The sequence below is a fragment of the Acipenser ruthenus genome, chromosome 14, assembly GCF_902713425.1.
Source record: "Acipenser ruthenus chromosome 14, fAciRut3.2 maternal haplotype, whole genome shotgun sequence".
Lineage (NCBI taxonomy): Eukaryota > Metazoa > Chordata > Actinopteri > Acipenseriformes > Acipenseridae > Acipenser > Acipenser ruthenus.
In genome coordinates, this window is record NC_081202.1 from 17,203,801 (window position 1) to 17,224,457 (window position 20,657).

The window sequence follows — 20,657 nt, forward strand, 5'->3', positions numbered from 1 at the left end:
TGTAGTGTGACATATTGTAGTACATGCTAAACATCTATGACAGCCTGTGTGTGGGTTTTGTGTGAACCCTTACGGATATGATCTCTGGATTAAAATACTGTACTGTGCTACAAACTGACTTTTTTTTGTTTTGTTTTGTACCGTCTGGAATTCTGCTTTTATTTATTAATTTTATAACAAAATGCCCCATGATACCAATTCTTGAGGCAAGACAGGTGCTGTCAGCAGTATCCATAGAGACAATGTGGAGTTCTGCATTAAATCCAGCTGAGCACTGCAACAATTAAGTGTCCTCACAATGATCCTGCACCGTGGTTTATTTTATATCCCACATCTTGCAGATTAAACTATTAGAAAATGCTGTTGGATATTTAAGGTTTGCTTTTCCAGAAGCTGTAGAGCAATGGAGAGAAACCATGAAAAGTGAATTGCTTAAGGAGAGTGTGATAAAATCCCCCCCCCCCCCCATATGTAATCAAAGGTACAGTATAGAAGCTTAGACTGTATCACTACCGTACACAAGCTGCTAATCTTTCGTTTTCAGCAGTACAGCTCAAGTATTTTCCATTCTGGGGGATCTTGTACTAATTTGATACATGCATGGAGGCTTCATACAATTTGCAGATTCATCTCTAGTTCCTTGGATTAGTCATCTGACAGCTCTCCAAGCGTTTCCTTTCATGTGACTTTATTACAAAAATCAGATTTGCCATATTGCTGCCAGCAGTCAGCCAGGCCGCTGCTATCTCTTGCAATAGTGTTTACAGCAGCAGTGCATAGCAGCATTTTATTTATTGTACATTTTTATTTATTTATTTATTTATTTATTTATTTATTTATTAAACCACAGTATATAACATTTTATAGGAGGTACAGGCATGCTATGGTTTTATACTGATTTGCAATTGCACAGTTTTAGAGAATGTTTACAGAAATGTGTGTCCCACAGTAGTACCTACCAGAAATTAAGAACAGTTTGCTGTTGAAAAGATTTGTTTGAACAGCATACTATTGTTGCTAAACCTGTGATGATGATGATTATGTATGTATGTATGTATGTATGTATGTATGTATGTATGTATTTATTTATTTATTTATTTATTTATTTATTTATTTTTTACAGTAACGGCACTGCTAGCAAGATGAATGGAGCACTAGAGCACTCGGACCAGCCAGAGCCCGACGCCATTAAAATGTTTGTTGGACAGATCCCTCGGTCGTGGTCAGAAAAAGAGTTAAAGGAGTTGTTTGAACCCTATGGTGCAGTCTACCAGATTAATATCCTCCGCGACAGGAGTCAGAATCCCCCTCAGAGTAAAGGTAAAGGCATGTATTGATTTTATTATTTTCATATTATGTGTCTTTTTATACATAGTATATACTAGGGTAGTTTTATATGAATTTAATGGGGTGTATTAAGCCAGAGCCCTAGGGGACAACAATCTGCTGTTCCTTTAGTAGTGGGATCTTGTTTGTACTTATTGTCATAAAACACTAAAACTTAGTGTTGGTAAATTGTGTTTTTCATGGCAAGATTAATTTCCTTAGCAGGATTTCAGCTGTGACTTCCTGCCACCAAAATTTAAGATGGGACATAACTGGCACATTTTTCACCCAGAAGGTGCCAGTTCTGTTTCATCCCTGACTTAAAAGTGAACACAATTCTGTTTGACCTAATACCATCAATCATTAATGTGCCTATGTGAAGGTTTGTTTCACATACAGGCACCTGTGAATAGATATAACCACAAAGACAACAGTCATTGTTTTCATAAGACTACATTGCATGTCAAGTTCTCATGGCAAAGAAAAAAAGAGGTCTGCAAGAAAAATACAAGTTCCTTGAACGTCTAACATTAACTGTCTTTGAAAATAATAACCTTCCTAACCTAATACATGCTTCTGTAAGCAAGAACATTACATTGCATGCTTTATTGCAGTTACAATGGCTAGACTAATGTAAGGAATACAAATACATTATAGTTTGTACTGAAGAATTGCAAAAATTCTCGCCTTTCAAACAGATGGATTTTTGAGGATTTTTATAAATTCATATAATGCAGTGTGAACAGTGTTTAAAAGGCTTGCACTGTTTAATTCTCTGTTTTATATTAATTTGTCACGGCAATATTTGCAAGCTGCAAAGCAGAGGTTGTTGCCATATCATTCCAAGACTCCACATTCAAATATTTGTCCAACAGTTGTTAAAAACCTGTCTATGATAAGCCAGGAAAACCATTAAACTGCAGACTTCAATTTCACTGCAATCCTTAGCCTACACTTGCCCAGCTGGCTGTATTGTTGTCATCTTGGAGTCATTTCATATATTTTAAGCATGTGATCTGCCAAACTACACAGAATGCTGGCAGCTGTGCCAATAATAACAACAGACTCCTCACCCCCTAAATTGTTCCAAGAAGCTGTGGTGTTATTTGAGCATGCTAGATGAAGTCATACAAGACAAAAAATAAAACTCTGGGTAGATTTCAATTAGTCTATTTCTAATATCATTATATAAAACTAGGGCTGTGTCCAAAGGTTTTTGTAAGTAGTTCTACACCTTCGAAGGTTCATCAGGCGGCAATCACACACTATGTTTTTGTTTTTTTCCCCTCTCTGTTAACAGAACCTGTATGACAATGTGTGCTGCCGTGCATTGGAGCAGGGTATATAATGCTAAAGCACGGGCGGGGGTGGGGGGTGGGGGTACCTGTAGCAGCTGTATTGCTTCAGTAAAATATGTACTGAATACCTAGTGTACAAGACATTTGTAAGAGAAGTGCTGTGGTAAAATATGTATGAAACATACAAAATATACGCCAACACCAATAATTACAATTTGGAAAACTGAGCACCATCACCCTCCAGCTCGTGTTATCCAGAGACAGAACTTTTTAATTTCTTCATTCGGCATCTCGACAGCAAAGAGTTTTACAGATATCTTTTTAAAATATTTTTTCAAGCTGTATTGAAAGAAATGCTTCAAACCCCTCTGCTGTTTTGGGATTTTATTGTTAAATGCCCAGACAACCAAAAAAAAGTTGAATGCAAACTGTGCAAGCAACTGTTGATGTACCATGGAGGCACAACCAATGTCCAGGATCACTTGACAAGCGTTAGTTATTATTATTATTATTATTATTATTATTATTATTATTATTATTATTATTATTATTATTATTGTACTAGTGTTGAAGTAGTAAAATGTGACTGTGACTGATAACCTGCCTGGAACAGTGACTGTTAAATAAAGCTTTGTTTTGCCTAAGTCCGCTGCAGTTATTTTTGCTGCAATACAAGCTTACTGTATATATCGCAAGCAGCATCGATTTAGGTGTACATAAACAATGTGTATTTTTATTTGTATTTTAAATTCTAAAAACATGATTACTGTTCTATATAATGTATTTTTAAACTACATCTGAATGTGTTTTATTCCATTGAATGGATAACTTGTAAGATATGATTTTCAATCAGATAAAAACTAGTAGCTGTGGTGACATCACCAGTACATTATGCAAATTAGTACCATCGACGGTTCAAACCTTCGTTCGGTATTGTGTTCTGAACCTTTGAAGGTCAAAATGTACCCTTCGTTACAGCCCTATATAAAACCAAAACTATAGTTTTGACTATCTTGGGCTGTAGATGTGACAGTTGCTTATTTTACTGTATATGTCATCTCTCATTGTGGAAGACCACAGTGTCAAGTGACACGAATCATCATGCATTAAGAGAAGTCATACAATAAATGCATGTTAAATGTATGAAAATTAACATGGAACATTGTGTTTTATACCAACTTGTGTCCATCATGTGTTCCCGCCACCAACGTTACTACAATAACGTGATTACATTTTCACCAAACAGCCTTAAACTTGGTAGAACGTCAGATGCAACCAAGCTACATAACCATTATTTAATGGCAGTTGGATTATGGCAAGCCAAATTATCATTTAGAGATATCTCAAATGAATTTATAGATATCTTGAAATATTAAGATATCTGTAAATCAGTTAGAAATGTCTAAAAATGAAATAGATTTCTCACATTGGTTTACAGATGTCTTTAAATGATATGTAGTCATTTGTAAATCATGTGGATTTTGCTAGCATGGTATGCCAAACCGTCATTTTAGAGATATCTTAATGATTTACAGATATCTTGCAAATGAACAGGAAGTCATTTCGAGATATCTTTTAAAAACCTTATGCTTTATTTAAAGATATCTTAAATTGCATTTAAAGATATCTCTAATCGACGTGGTTTACAGACATCTACATATTACATGGATATCTGTAAATCAATTTGAGATATCTCTAATTGTTTTACAGGTATCTTAAAATGAATTGTAGATATCTTAACTGCACAATGCAGATCTCAATCTTTTACAGATATCTTTTAAATATTTTAAGATATCTTAAATTGCATTTTAAGATATCTCTAAATAATAATGTTGCTTACCATAGCTGGATCGGGAACACATACAAGTTGCTTGTAAGTATAATCTAACCTTTTCTACAACCAGATGTGCAGTTGTTCACAAATTGCATGTAACGAGTCCATGTTTCTTGCTAATCACTGGTGGTGCTTTCATATTGCATAGATATAATCTTGATTTATTTCAATGCTATTCTCACACAGATGACAAAGTATCTCTTAAACCAATAGCTAAAACAAAAAAGGAAAAGAGAGAGGTTAATCAGAAGTGTCTCCCAGCCTGGGGAAAAAAATAATCACTGATTTAAACCTAAATGCTCCCCAGGACATTCATTTTAAAAACATTAGATTATTTAACTTTAAGTTTTTCTTAATAAATTATTTTAAATACCAGTAATGATCTTTCAAAAACATATATAATTTGTGTTTCATCCATTTTGGATTAAATATACAGTAATACCTTTCTGAGATTTGCTATATTTTGTTTCAAATGTTGAATAAAGTGGATTTGACATTTTGGTTACAAGTTTGCTGGACCTTATTCCTCATTACTGATTTTTATGGATTGAATTACTTAGTTCACCATTTTGAATTTCCTGTTTCTTGGATGCCAATATGTATTTCACCTTATTAAAATTGTTGGCTCTAATATGCAGTCACTAAGTTCTCCATTTCCTCCAATTGTTGTATGAAATCCACAGCCCTCTCCCCCTCCTCTTGGAACTTAAACCGTTTAATTTTCTAGGTTTCAGATTTTCCCATGCAAAAAAAAAAAAAAAAAAAAAAAAAGAATTTAGGGTTTATAAAACAAAAAAAAAGTTTTATATACAGTGCCCCCTTCATATAAGGTGGCCCATTACCCAGGACATGTTTATAAATAGGTAGCTTCCATTGTCCACATGATGCTATCTCAGTAGCATTTGCTTTCTTGTTAAAATGCGGAATAGAAATAGAACAGTTTCTGTCCTTTTTAAAGCGGTTATACTGTAGCTTAGTTAATCATTTTATTTACCTGATGTCTTGCACTTCCAATCACTGTGCAGTTTTGAAAGAAACACATGTTACTACACTTGGTTAAAGAAATCTGTTTACAAACCTTGGGTATTCTTGTTTATTTCACCAACACGTTTCCCCACACCTTAATTCCAGGCACTATTCAACTAGCTGCTTTCCCTGTTGTGTGACATGCTTTACATCAAGTAACATGATTTGACCCCCTGAGAACGTTTAACCTAGTGTAGTACCAGAAACCATACATATGTTTCTTTCAAAACTGCACATTTTAGTTATTAGTTATTTGTAGCTAATATTAACTGTGGCTCCCAACTACAGCGTTATGAAAGGGTAGCACTGTATACAGGCGCTGGAACAATTTTTATAACAAAACTGTAACCCCTATATATGATGGAAGCCATGCAAAACCAAGGGGTACTACCGCACAGCCAGCACCCCTAGTTCCAGCGCCCCTGCCTAACTGGATACCAGGGCTAGCACTGCATCTTTAAAAAAAAAAAAAAAAAAAAAAAAGCAGCAGTCAACAACAATGATGGCTTTTCTACCTTTTTTTTTTTGCACCGCTGTATTTCTGGAGCTGTATTTCTGAAAAGTGATTTAGGTTGTAACTGCAGTTTCAATTCATGGTTTATTTTATAACCCTTTGTGGTTAGCTGTTTTACACCATACAAAAGTATTAAGTAATCGGCTTCAGATAACAATTGGCTTGGACTATAGGAATAAATTACAAGTCATGTTTTTAACATTTTCAAAGGCACAGCACATGGTTTTCATTTTGGCTTTTGGTAAAAGCCTACAAATGTTTAAGAGTAATAAAAATGCAACGCATGACCCTAAGCTCTCTTTGACCTTTGTCTTCAACCAAAAGCTCCTCAGTTTTTCCAGCAATCTTGTCCAGGCAATCTCTCACTCTGCCACACATCGGGCATTGATCTGAAATTCCAGCAGGTGTGGTGACCTCAAGGGATTGTATCTAAAACAGCTGAGACAGACACCAGAGAGAGAGAAAGAAATAATTTAGAGTCCTTAAAGGACAGTGATTTGAGGGGTATTTTTTTTGTACATAAGAGCTTTATAACAGTATTTTTCAGAATTTGCCTTATTTCGACACATCTAAGTAGAATAAATAAGTATTTTGGTAATGTCCAGGATTTTATGTGAATTGTTTTTAAAGTGGTACTGTTTAACATAAAAAGAAAACTTAGAAATTGAATATCTTGTACAATCTCATTCCCTTTAAATTGGGACTCTTGTATGTACAGCAGGAATCGCTCATTGACAGTATATGCAGAGGTCATCTTGGAAACTTCTGAGTTGATCTGAGAACGAGAAGGGTGTCACGCCATTATGCACTCCCAAATAATTACGCTCATCAATCTTGCTATAGTCAGGGTGTGGGTGTCTTCTGGGTTTTGAGGAAAAACTTGTTATAACTATCTACAGTAGTGTGTTATATGATTCATAAGCTTGCATAGAAACATCCATACAAGAAAACATAAAAATAGAATTGCACTGCAAGCATTTGCACACATAGCAGGCTGAAACCAAGAAAATGTGTAAAAGATATGCTTTAGAGTCTTCTCTATTACCAAACTAGATTTAATCTAGTCTGCATATTGAATCAAGGGATGAAAGTTGAACTTATTGGACATCAACAAATACAAGCATATTGCCTGTACCATTGTGCAAGCCAAGATGTTGTAAATGTTCTAAAGCCAGGTGCTAGAATTCAGAATAAGTATTTTTGTAGGAAATTGTTCTTTTTAAATTGGATGTTAAATGTGGGGGGATTAAACTTTTTATAGACCTGGAACAATTGAAGAGAACTTGGTGTTCATAGTAATATTAAAAGTACATCTGTTTTTACAAAACCCTCTTAAATACCTTGGAAGAAAATTATGAAGCTGAATTGAGTCTGTAAACATTACATTTTCAAGCTGGTAATATTTTATGTGAATTGGCACGGCAGGCTGAATGTCATTTATCTTTCTAATCCTAGTTCCACATTACCTCCCACTTGAGGCCAAGAACATTGATGCTGTGCCAAGAGAGGGTGGAAAAATAACCCTATTATTAACCCCAAATTGAAAACATGATGTTTTTTTAATGTCTTCATTTAGAGATGTGTGTGCATGATGATTAATACTGCTCCTAAAGCAGTGAAAAAATACTTTATTTTAGCTGTGTACCGGCCATCAACTGATCCAAGAGACATTATTCATTCTTAATTGTGTTATCTTAAGTTGATCTGCCATGTCGAGATAATAAAACCTCACTGGAGTAAATTACTATGGTTTGTCCTGTCATACTTTGGTCTCTGATTCATTGCTTTTAACTGTAATAACTCATTTGGTCACCCCGATGGCCTAGAGACAGAAAATAGCCTTCTCCCTAGACTGATTTATAAAGCAGACTTACATCACCTGATTTTTTTGTCGTATTCTATCTACCATGCCTATAAAAAGCTCATGCATCTTGACGCATCAGTGATTTATCTTTCAAAGCAAACAGGGATGGGATTATTCTCTTAATTGCTTTTAATTATAGGCATAATTAATTAAATTTAATTTAAGGTATATCGTGTGCAGTAGAAGCTATGTTATTTTTATACCATCAGGCCAATTAAATGCAATAATAGGGAAATTAACCCTCAGAGTACTACGTCACGACGAGTGCTCTACGCCACAGGACTACAGCTGTCACACGCAAAGAACAGCGCTTGGGATAGCGTAGCAAATTACTTAATTTTACACCCAAAAATATATATATATATATATTATATGAAACCTATATATCACAAGAAACGTAAGACATTGAAGTTTTTTGTTCTTTCTGTTATTGATATATTTTTGGACTGAATATAGAAATATGTATTGGCAAAGACTCCTTTGTTATACAAACAGTGTTTTTACCATCAAAACATCAGTTATTTTCAAAACCAACCATGCACATAAACACTTTCAAAATACGACATATAAATCCCCAGAATGTTTGTTTTTTTTTAAATGTAAAAAACCACAGATGTTTACAAACAATGAATCAAAAGATATATTCAATTTTGCAAGCAACGCATCTATCTGTACAAACAGATCGGAACCGCACAGCACAGGAAACGTACTTGCCCTCGAAAGCCTTTTCTTTTATGTAAAGATTGTACAACATGTATACCAACACAAATAAGTGTTAATTAAATATAAAAGCATATGCAAAACTACTACTTATTATTATTATTATTATTAATACACGTAACTTTGAGTTGTGGAGACATCTGAATTGGCACGGAAGCTTATTCTCTGTAAAGTCTTTTTGAAATCAGTGTTTTTTTTCAGTGGTTTGTAAATCCAATTTGGTGAAGTCACTAACCTATGTATACTTCTTTATGTTCAATGTTATTTTCTGTTCTGGCAATTCTGTTACTTGGGTCCAAATCGGGACTGAAGTTTATGTTCAGCAACCAAATTAAAGGCACGTCTTTGTCTGTACTGTCGTCACCTCCCGCCACATCCTCCTCTTCTTCAACCCCCTCGTCATCCTCCTGTTCTCCATCCTCCTCCTCTTTTAAATCGCTGTCATCACTATCCACATAGCTATACAGTCCCAACCAATTATACGTTTTATCAGCCTCAGAAGCCGTAAAACCTTCAACATATTCTCTGTCCGAATCGCTTAAAAACTCACTCTCTAATCCGCCATTTCTCAACTCTCAGCTAGCCTAGGAGACAGGGTTTTCTTTTTAACCAATTAAAAAAAAAAAAGGTGTTTGCTTGACAACCATTTTAATTGGCTAATATTAACACCAAAGCCCTCTGCTATTGCTCGGCATAGTTTGTTGCTAGGTAAAATTGACCAATAAAAAAATAACAGAGAGCAAATGGGAGGGCAGATCTATGTACGATAATCGGTCCTTTAGTCCTCACGCAGCACACCTCCGTGGGCCGATCATCGGCCCTGTAGTACTCTGAGGGTTAAACTGCGTAGTATTGCCAAGCTCCATCACAGGTTTAGTCAATAATTCTTAGCTGATTATATATATATATATATATATATATATATATATATATATATATATATATATATATATATATATATATATATATATATATATATATATATAATATTCATTATTTCTGCCACATTGAAGACTGGCTTGCCGAAATGAGGAGTCTAGAGATGCATTGTGTCTTGTTCAGCCCAATTAACAGTGAAGTGCGAGGCATCAGCTGTTGCTATAAATCATGGCAATCACATTGTAATCTGCAAGCTCTTCTCAAATTGAGAGGGACTAACAGCTGAAAGGCTGTGAGAATGCTGGAGATATATTTGAGCCAGCAGCTTTCAAATGCCAAATGCTTGTTTTTGGATGCAGAGCACAGTATCTATACCGTAGATAGATCACAGGCATTGCTTGACTCTCTGACGTAACACAGACTGATAATGTAGCAAGACTTTGAGAATGGATACAGAGGCTCACAACAGACCACCAGATTTCTTTTTATTTTTTTTAAGGATCAAACATAACATAAAAACTATTCTCAGCAGCTTTAGGCAGTTTTCCTTGAAACATGCCTGCTTCAAGTCACTGGGGATTCGGGTGGTAACAGCTGATGGAGATAATTCCTCTTAATTTTCATTTTACACTCGGACCGCCTAAAATCAATTTCATATCTATTGGTATTGGAAGGGGTTTCAGTTTCGTTCTCCTGCCTCAATTGAGATCATGTCCCAGAGGTGAAAGTCCAGTGCACTGAGGTGGAGCATTAATCCACTGCACTGCTCAAGTTCTGCTACCATCTGCTAGCTACCTATCTCCATACTGTTCCTGGCCAGGATCTAATTCCTTCAATTGTAACAACTTGCCTTACATTCCACTTGCTTCTGCCACTGTCCTCCCTGACTGCTTTCTGACACCAGAAGTTCTTTAGCTGTTTTACAGTCTCAAGTGGTTTGTGGAGAGCTCTCTTTGGAAATGGCTGGTTCTGTAATCGCCTAAAAGGAGGACATTAAAGTAAAGAAAAACAGAAAGCGAGAGAAGCCCTGTCAGTCATTCTGGTGAAAGTTGGATAATGTTAATTTGGCCGCTTTTAAGTGACACTGTTAAGCTGCAGGTAAATGAGCATTAATGCGTACAACCCTCGAGGCTTCAAGCTACCTTGTAATTTGATGGAACTCCATTCATCAGGCAGCTCCGATTAGCTTTTCTTTTGGAGCAGTTCAAAATTCTGGTTTTAAGTTTAAGCAGTTAGAAAATCTTGAAGTGCTGTCTGCTTGGAATTACAGCTGACAGCCAATTTCTCCTGGAAAGACTTAGCAGAAGCGGCAATACATTTGGCACTTGTCACTGGAATAAATGAGGGTTCCTGGATCAAACAACGTTAAGGTGAATCTTCTTCGGGGGGGGGGGGGGGGGGGGGGTTGATGGGTGCTGGATGGGGATGGCGCTGTATTCCATTGTTACAGCATGGTGTCACATCTGGGAAGGACGGTCAATCATTAGTTCATACTTTATCATATTTTAAAAAATGCGTCATATCTTGGATGCCAAGCATGATTAAATATAGTGATAGCTTCTTGAAATATTTGCATTTGTATTCGTGGAAGAAGGAAACAGATTGCCTGTGAACTGCTTGAAATATTTCTCTACTCTTGATTTGAGGATCCTTTTAATATTTCACATTTTTACTGGGTGTATGAATATCAATGCCATGCATTTAGAGGGAAATAATGTTGTTTTGAAGGCAATTACTTACACACATTTCAACTGTAGTTTATAGTAGGGTTGTAAATCAAACCCTGATTATCATGCAAATTCTAACAACGGTTGTCGATCATCATCAAGTTAAATTACTTTTACTTACTTTTTTTTCATATTCCTGCCGTCTCTAGCCTTTGCCTTGTTTTGTGTAAAATCTGAAATTTCCAGTTTAAACATAACGGTAAATTAAGAAAAAGAAAAAAAAATCAACCCCCTGTCCAAAGGAGAAAAGAGATGCATTTCACATTGCTGTCATATTTTAATCAAAATTTTACATGACTTTGCATAGCCACTTAGATTTGCATTATCTTCATTTGTCCAAATAGTACATTAGAGGTAGCCTACCCTTTCCTGCAAAGGAACTTTCGACAGCAACAACTTTATTTTGTGACTCCATTCTTGAATATGTATAATATCTCTTTCATATATGTATGTGGATTTTCTAACATAATAACATAAGACAAGCTATGGTCCAGCGGCATTTAGACTTACAGCAATCAAAAACGAAAAAGGTTGCAGATAGTGTGTTGCTTAAAAATGAAAAGGTAAAAAAAAAAAAATCTAAAACAGCAGCATGTGACAACATAGTATTGTTAAATATTGTTAGTTTGGCTCAAGACAGATGGCTTCAGTTGGGACTGATTTTAAAACAAAAAAATATGTATAAAATACATTAAAGCAGGTTACTCTTGATCTCTGCATCATCCTGTATTTGTTCACAGACGCATATTCTCGTAACTTTTAGAAGCAACAAAACAGATTACATTATTGACAGTAAGTGTGTGTGTGTATATATATATATATAAATATAATGACATGTTTTTAATTTCATGGAGTATTCGATTTTGATTAAAACATTATCGATTTGTTATCGTGGGGTCCCAATCGATAAATAATTTGATTATTATCGTTATCATTACAAGCCTAGTTTATAGGGAACCAATTCACAATATTTTATGTAAATTGTTATGTACCAAATATGTGGTTTAATGATATATGTGCTCTTTGTAACAGTGGTCACCCTTGTTTGTTTATTTATTTATTTTATTTAATTTTTTTTAAAGAAAATATGCACAAAATATTATGAAACACAGTTGCTGGCTAAGCATAGTATGGACTATTGAAATATTTGTAATATGGGGTGGATTCTCTTCAGATTTCTGTAGTAAGAGTGCTGAGTCGAGTAATTCTGAAAATCTGAAATAATGAAGGCCCCTATCACTAGATCAGATATTCATTTTGGTTAAAAGGAAAATCTAATAATTAAAGTGAACAGTGGCCAAAATTCAGAAAAACATGCATTACAAAACATTCTTTAAAATAATTGGCTTGTTCACAGAGTTGAAAACCTAGTCAAGCAATTTTGTCCTTGATATAATTCCTATCCCTCATACTTTTAGCTGGAATTTACATAATAATGGAGGAGGAAATGTCGCAGTACATCATACTTGTTCACATTAGTTCTCTGATGCACTCCCAGCAGGCTTGTAGCAGAATTGTAGTAGAATTTAACCAATCTGGGTCAAAAGCGCTTCAATTTTCCAGTTGTAGGACATCTTATAGAGTGCTTTTATTCGGGTTTCCAATGACTGTGTGTGCCCTTTCCAAAAGAAGAACTCCCCAACTACAACTGAGAGATGACTGTAAAAACAGAACTGGTGCCCAATTATCCGGAATGCATTTTTAACATGCCAAAGAAAATAGCCATGGAGGAATGTTTTTTTGTGTGTGTGTGCATTTCATTCTAGGGGATTGTTTTAGTGAAACAAAGTGTTCTTCTTTGCTTGAAATTGGGTGTGACGAGTCTTAACATAGTTATAATATGCATTGTGCCATATTTGTGCTTTCTAATTTGCCCTGCCTGATGCCCCACCTAATGATTCGCAACACTGAATTCATCATATTGGTGAACAGAAATAAATTTGTAAACATTGACACGTGACACCACTGAAGTCTTTTTCTCTTATGTTACTTATAGACACTTTCAGTAGTGCAAATGAGAATTTTAAATGAAAACAGAAAAGGTTGAGCTAAAATGGAAACTGTAGGCCTCTTCCCCCAACCCCCCCCCCCCCCCCCCATCTAACCTAGCGTTTTTTTTGTTTTTTTTTGGCATCACTGCCAGAGCTCCTTGTTTGAGGTTTCAGTGCATGTACAAACTCCCCACCTGTTTTGCCTGTGAAGTAGGAAGTATTGAACTAATGAGCAGGCAGTGAACATAGCTGGTCTTGACACTTTTAGCCTTCCAGGGCCCTGATTCCTTGATCTGTCATTCTGATACAGTCCTCAGATGAATTCCCAAATGCACAACACAAGGAACCTATTGATGTCCTGAATTTGAGTTTGCCATGAGCTGGGTTTACCTGCTAAGATACCATTATTATTTAAATGGTTATATAATGTAGCCCTAATTGCAGTCACTATTATGCCTTCCATAACTACTGAGCATTGAAGAATAGTAAATCTCAGTTGAAGCTCTTCTTTCATACATTAAGAATATTTTATATATGAGGGAAGGCTATGAATAAGGTAGATGATTGTGTCCATCAGGTTTCGAGAAGACATGCTAACAGAGACCAACAGTTTAATTTTATACATAAACATTTATATATATATATATATATATATATATATATATATATATATATATATATATAAATGTTAAATTGCATTGTCTGATGTAAAAAAAAAGTTTTATGTGTTATGACTTAAGTTTTGGAAATGTGGTTTTAAATATTGAAAGTATTGCAGTTTCATGTTTTCATAGTTATAACACTTAGAAATTCTCACAACATTTTATGGCAAACAGATTTAATATTCAAGAACAAAATTGAATTAAACAGGATGAAAAAAATAAAAGCAGTGGGTGGAATACATTTTAGTTCATATGGGATTGTTCAGCCATTGTCAAATGTCTAGATTTATGTAATACTTCCAAATATCCTCTCCTTGCTCTCTCTCTCTCTCTCTCTCTCTCTCTCTCTCTCTCTCTCTCTCTCTCTCTCTATATACTTGTTCTGACTTCATTTTCTCTTTCTTTGCAGGCTGCTGTTTTGTAACATATTACACAAGAAAAGCTGCACTTGAGGCACAGAATGCACTGCATAATATTAAAACCTTAACTGGGGTGAGTATATATGTACTTTAAACTACATTTTTTATCATTAGCTGTCACGTGTGTATAAGTTAAAGCATTATTATCTAATGTGTTTTTCCTAAAGCTACATTTTTGAGCATGTCCAGTATTTTGTGCTTCAGACACAGTGTAAAGGATTTATGCAAGCTCCCCTCAGGGGCTCCTTTTTTAAGGTAATGATATCTTCCTAATGGACAAATGGCCTAGTGTTTTAGCACCAATGCCTTTTAAAATGAAAGTTTAGGCATCTAATTTCTGGCTTGGGGCAATTCCCGATAGTCATAAGTCTAAGGTAAGTAGCCTGTCCACCTGTCTAAAGAGGGTTAGGCACCAGTAAATATTGTTTGGTTATCTAAACAATTTCTATGGATAGCAGATTGTGCTTCTCTCTCCCTGAGGGACATAGGCAGAAGCAGCCACAGTATAAAAAACTGCAGCTGAATCTCTTGTTCAACAGTAAAAAATAAATATGTTGCTTCATTGGTTTTATGATTGGTTTTATGATCACAAGCCATAACGATTGTCCAGCAGTTGCCTGGGATTGTCAAGAGTTAATGCAAGGGTTACTGGTGTACAGTATTACTGATTTATCATTGAAAAAGGGAATTAGTAATTTTCAATATCTTCAAATATCTGTAGTATGTATCTGTAGAGTGTGTGTGTGTGTGTGTGTGTGTGTGTGTATGTATATGTGTATATACAGTACTGTGCAAAAGTTTTAGGCAGGTGTGAAAAAATGCTGTAAAGTAAGAATGCTTTCAAAAATAGACATGTTAATAGATAATATTTATTTATTAACTAAATGCAAAGAGAGTGAACAGAAGAAAAATCTAAATCAAATCCATATTTGGTGTGACCACCCTTTGCCTTCAAAACAGCATCAATTCTTCTAGGTACACTTGCACAAAGTCAGGGATTTTGTAGGCATATAGTCAGGTGTATGATTAAACAATTATACCAAACAGGTGCTAATGATCATCAATTCAGTATGTAGGTTGAAACACAATCATTAACTGAAACAGAAACAGCTGTGTAGGAGGAATAAAACTGGGTGAGGAACAGCCAAACTCAGCTAACAAGGTGAGGTTGCTGAAGACAGTTTACTGTCAAAAGTCATACACCATGGCAAGACTGAGCACAGCAACAAGACACAAGGTAGTTATACTGCATCAGCAAGGTCTCTCCCAGGCAGAAATTTCAAGGCAGACAGGGGTTTCCAGATGTGCTGTCCAAGCTCTTTTGAAGAAGCACAAGGAAACGGGCAACGTTGAGGACCGTAGACGCAGTGGTCGGCCAAGGAAACTTACTGCAGCAGATGAAAGACACATCATGCTTACTTCCCTTCGCAATCGGAAGATGTCCAGCAGTGCCATCAGCTCAGAATTGGCAGAAAACAGTGGGACCCTGGTACACCCATCTACTGTCTGGAGAAGTCTGGTCAGAAGTGGCCTTCATGGAAGACTTGCGGCCAAAAAGCCATACCTCCGACGTGGAAACAAGGCCAAGCGACTCAACTATGCACGAAAACACAGGAACTGGGGTGCAGAAAATGGCAGCAGGTGCTCTGGACTGATGAGTCAAAATTTGAAATATTTGGCTGTAGCAGAAGGCAGTTTGTTCGCTGAAGGGCTGGAGAGCGGTACACGAATGAATGTCTGCAGGCAACAGTGAAGCATGGTGGAAGTTCCTTGCAAGTTTGGGGCTGCATTTCTGCAAATGGAGTTGGGGATTTGGTCAGAATTAATGGTCTCCTCAATGCTGAGAAGTACAGGCAGATACTTATCCATCATGCAATACCATCAGGGAGGCATTATTCTGCAGCATGACAACGACCCCAAACATACAGTGAAAGTCATTAAGAACTATCTTCAGCGTAAAGAAGAACAAGGAGTCCTGGAAGTGATGGTATGGCCCCCACAGAGCCCTGATCTCAACATCATCGAGTCTGTTTGGGATTACATGAAGAGAGAGAAGCAACTGAGGCTGCCTAAATCCACAGAAGAACTGTGGTTAGTTCTCTAAGATTTATGGGCCAACCTACCTGCCGAGTTCCTTCAAAAACTGTGTGCAAGTGTACCTAGAAGAATTGATGCTGTTTTGAAGGCAAAGGGTGGTCACACCAAATATTGATTTGATGTAGATTTTTCTTCTGTTCACTCACTTTGCATTTTTTTAATTGATAAATATAAACTATTAACATGTCTATTTTTGAAAGCATTCTTACTTTACAGCATTTTTTCACACCTGCCTAAAACTTTTGCACAGTACTGTATGTATATGTGTGTGTGTGTGTGTGTGTGTGTGTATATATATATATATATATATATATATATATATATATATATATATATATATATATATATATATATAATGTATAATATTATAATTACCATGGCAACAGACCCCTAAACTAGAAAAAAATTAATCCTGGTATCTGTTCTGTTTATACGTATGTACATGGCTAATACTTTATCAGACTCCTACCAACGTCATCAATTTCAGTGTGTAGTGTCTGCCTGTGCCGCTTAATTTCCACAGCCGCCATATTTATCACTAACAACAAGCACTGTAAAGCGGACAATAATAGGCTAAATTCAAAACAAGGATGTGGACAATTGAAATATGAAAAAAAATTCACACCAATGACAGAAGAATTTAAACAAACGTTTTTAAAAGAAGAATGAGAGGATTTCACCAGCTACCCGAAAAAGACCTGGACGTACACCTTTTCAAATTTCATCTTGTCAGTAAAAAAAATTAATAGAAATGGGGACGACTTTGAACCAATTTCTCTCCGAAGCATAGCAGTGTAACGTGCAGACATAATTGAATGCAGCATTTTCTACAGCAGCACATCACAGTTTACACACACAAAACAAAACTAGAAGGTAAGAAACATAGAATATATAAAATAATATGGGTCAGAATATACAGTGGTTTGCAGAAGTATTCACTCCCTACCAATAATGTCACATTTTGTTGAATTACAAATCATTTATGCACAGTTTTTAAAACAAACTTTTTTTTTATTCAAAGCTGTAGTGGTTAAACTGAACACTGTTTATATGAGGAGGAGGTTTAATATCAGCAAAACTTGCAAAGAAAATGTACAAAATGAAATTTACTGGTTGCATAAGAATTCAGCTTAAGTCAGTACTTGGTGAAGCACCTTTTGCAGCAATTACTGTTTGGATAGGTCTATACTAGGATAGGTCTATACTTTTTGGATAGGTCTATACTAGCTTTGCACAGTAGGATGGTGACATTTTTGCCCATTCTTCACGGGAAAATTGCTCCAGTTCTGATAAGTTTGTTGGGGATCGTTGATGGACTGCAATCTTCAAGTCTCGCCATACATTTTCGATTGGATTCAAGTCAGGACTTTGACTGGGCCACTCAAGAACATTAATTCTCTTCTTGTTCAGCCACTCCAGTGTGACTTTGGCTTTGTACTTCTGGTCATTGTCCTGCTGAAATGTGAATTTCCTCCCCAGTTTGAGTCTTGGCTGACTCAAACAGGTTTTCCTCAAGGATTCGCCTGTACTTTGCACCATCCATTCTCCCCTTTTATCTTGAAAAGCTTCCCAGCCCCTGCTGAAGAGAAGCATCCCCATAACATGATGCTGCCACCACCATGCTTGACAGTTGGGATGGTGTTGACTGGCTGATGTGCAGTGTTGGGCTTACGCCAGATGTAACGCTTGGAATTTAGACCGCAAAGTTCCATTTTTGTCTCGTCCGACCACAAAACCTTTTTTCCACATGTATCATCTACATGCTTTTTCGCAAACTCCATACGTGCTTTAAGATGAGGCTTTTTGAGTAATGGCGTCTTTCTTGCCACCTGTCTATACAGGACAGCTTTGTGTAGGGACTGGCTTATTGTTGATGTGTGAACATTGACTCCCATCTCGGACACAGAACTTTGCAGATCTCTCAAGGTCATTGTTGGCTTCAGAGTCACATCTCGAACCAGTTTCTTGCTTGCCCGGCTGCTCAGTTTGGGAGGACGACCTGATCCCATATCGGCCAATACTGATTGGATACCATTAATAATAGACAGTGCAGGTAAGCTATTGTAAACTATTAGAACAAGACTTAGGGCCTATATTTAAACAATTTTATAATTTTATAGATGTAACAAAATGAACAGATGTTGTTTGTTTGTTGCATTTATGACCAATATGAACAGTTATTGTTTACTTGATGCATTTATTCAGAAAATGAATACAAAGAATAACTTGGTATTATATTGTCAACATTGTCACACAAAAATAACGTTTTGTACTTGTAAAAACACTTCTGTAGAAAAAATATATAATCTGACATTAACTTTTATAGCCACTTGCTGACAACGATTGCGTATTACAACTTCTACCTACTGTACAGTAGGTACGCAGTGTCAGCTTTTTATTATTTTTCAGCAGCACAGCTTAAATTGTTAACTTAACCACAAAATTCAGTCAAACTTGAAAAGACAGCACAGTAATCCATTTCTGCTTCAAAATGCTGCCGAATTCACCTGCAACCAATACAGATTAATCAAGATCAACAAAAGGTAAATTAAGTAATTTAAGTACATTCTGTAATAATAATAATAATAATAATAATAATAATAATAATAATAATAATAACTTAAACCATCAATGTTATTTAGGATTCAACCTTCAAAATTCATTGTAGCATCAAGTCTGTTCTGCTGAACACAACTCAGCTATCCTATTGCTGTCTTCAGATGTATTTTTTTAAATTCCAAACACCGCTGAGACACATTTACTGCAGGTTGATCGCACGCTACACAGTACTGCAAGAGAAATGACTGTCTCAGTGTTCTTACGTCATTAGTAAGCATGCCACACCAAACATTAAATTCTGTACTGGAAGAAATTCAAGTATGAATAGTGGTGTGCATTATCGGCTACAATAACAAAAACTATCCATCTATCTATCTATCTATACAGTTGCTCTCAAAAGTATTCACCCCCCCTTGGACTTTTCCACATTTTATTGTGTTACAACATGGAATCAAAATGGATTTCATTAGGAGTTTTTGCTACTGATCAACACAAAAAAAGTCAATAATGTCAAAGTGAAAAATAAAATCTACAAATTGTTCTAAATTAATTACAAATATAATATTATATATATATATATATATATATATATATATATATATATATATATATATATATATATATATATATATATATATAGTAAATTAAGCCTTGAAAGTTGATGCTAACAATTCCTACAGGTGTCCCAACTTTTGTTGATTACTTACAAAGTCTCTGTCTGTATAAAAGCAGTGTTGGAACAGACTGTTACTACACCCTCTTAAGCATTATTTGGACAGTATTGTACTGCAGGAAATAGTATATTGCTCTCATAATGGCGAGAAAAAGGCAATTAACAAAGGAAGACAGACAGACCATTATAACCCTTAAAAGTGTAGGTCTTTCCTTTAGAGAAATTGCAAAGAAAGCCAAGGTGTCAGTGAGTACAGTTTCCTACACCATCAAAAGGCACTTGGAAACTGGGAGAAACTCTGACAGGAAGAGGTCTGACCAAAGCCACAACAGAATCAGAAGAAAAGTTTCTGAGAGTCAGCAGCTTGCGTGATAGGCGGCTCACAGGACAACAGCTTCAAGCACAGCTTAACACTGGTCGAAGTAAGCAAGTCTCAGTTTCAACTGTGAAGAGAAGACTTCGAGCTGCAGGTTTGACAGGTCGAGTGGCAGTAAGAAAGCCATTGCTAAGATGGCAAAATAAGAAAAAGAGGCTTGCCTGGGCCATGAAGCACCGCCAGTGGACTACTGAAGACTGGAAGAATCAAAATTTGAAATCTACGGTTCATCACGCAGGGTTTTTGTACGCCGTCGAGTAGGCGAAAGGATGGTTCCTCGGTGTGTGACACCAACTGTCAAACATGGAGGATGGTCTGGGGCTCTTTTGCTGGATCCAGAGTCGGCGACTTGCACAGAGTGAGTGGCACCCTGAACCAAAACTGCTACCACAGCATTTTGCAACGCCATGCAATACCCTCTGGTGTACGCCTAGTTGGTCAGGGGTTCATCCTACAGCAAGATAATGACCCAAAACATACCTCCAGGCTATGTCAGAACTACCTTAGAAGAAAAGAACAAGACGGTAGGCTTCAAATCATGGAATGGCCAGCACAGTCTCCAGACTTAAACCCCATCGAGCTGGTTTGGGATGAACTGGACAGAAGGGTGAAAGCAAAGCAACCTACAAGTGCAACACATTTGTGGAACAACTGCAACAGTGTTGGGAAGAACTTTCCGAACAATATTTGAT

At 36.2% G+C, this 20,657-nt stretch overlaps 1 protein-coding gene across 20 annotated transcripts in view; it reads left to right on the forward strand.

Annotated features, from left to right (window-relative positions):
• Positions 1-20,657, forward strand: part of celf2 (cugbp, Elav-like family member 2) — a 174,245-nt gene that overhangs the window by 108,966 nt on the left and 44,622 nt on the right. For 11 of the 20 annotated variants that reach the window (XM_034033470.3, XM_034033466.3, XM_058985967.1 and 8 more), the window contains 2 exons: positions 1,124-1,326; positions 14,251-14,333. In XM_034033470.3, the coding sequence (XP_033889361.1) occupies positions 1,124-1,326; positions 14,251-14,333 (286 nt within the window). The remainder of the gene's footprint in view (positions 1-1,123; positions 1,327-14,250; positions 14,334-20,657) is intronic. The other 9 variants (XM_034033465.3, XM_034033468.3, XM_058985979.1 and 6 more) reach the window with 1 other exon arrangement.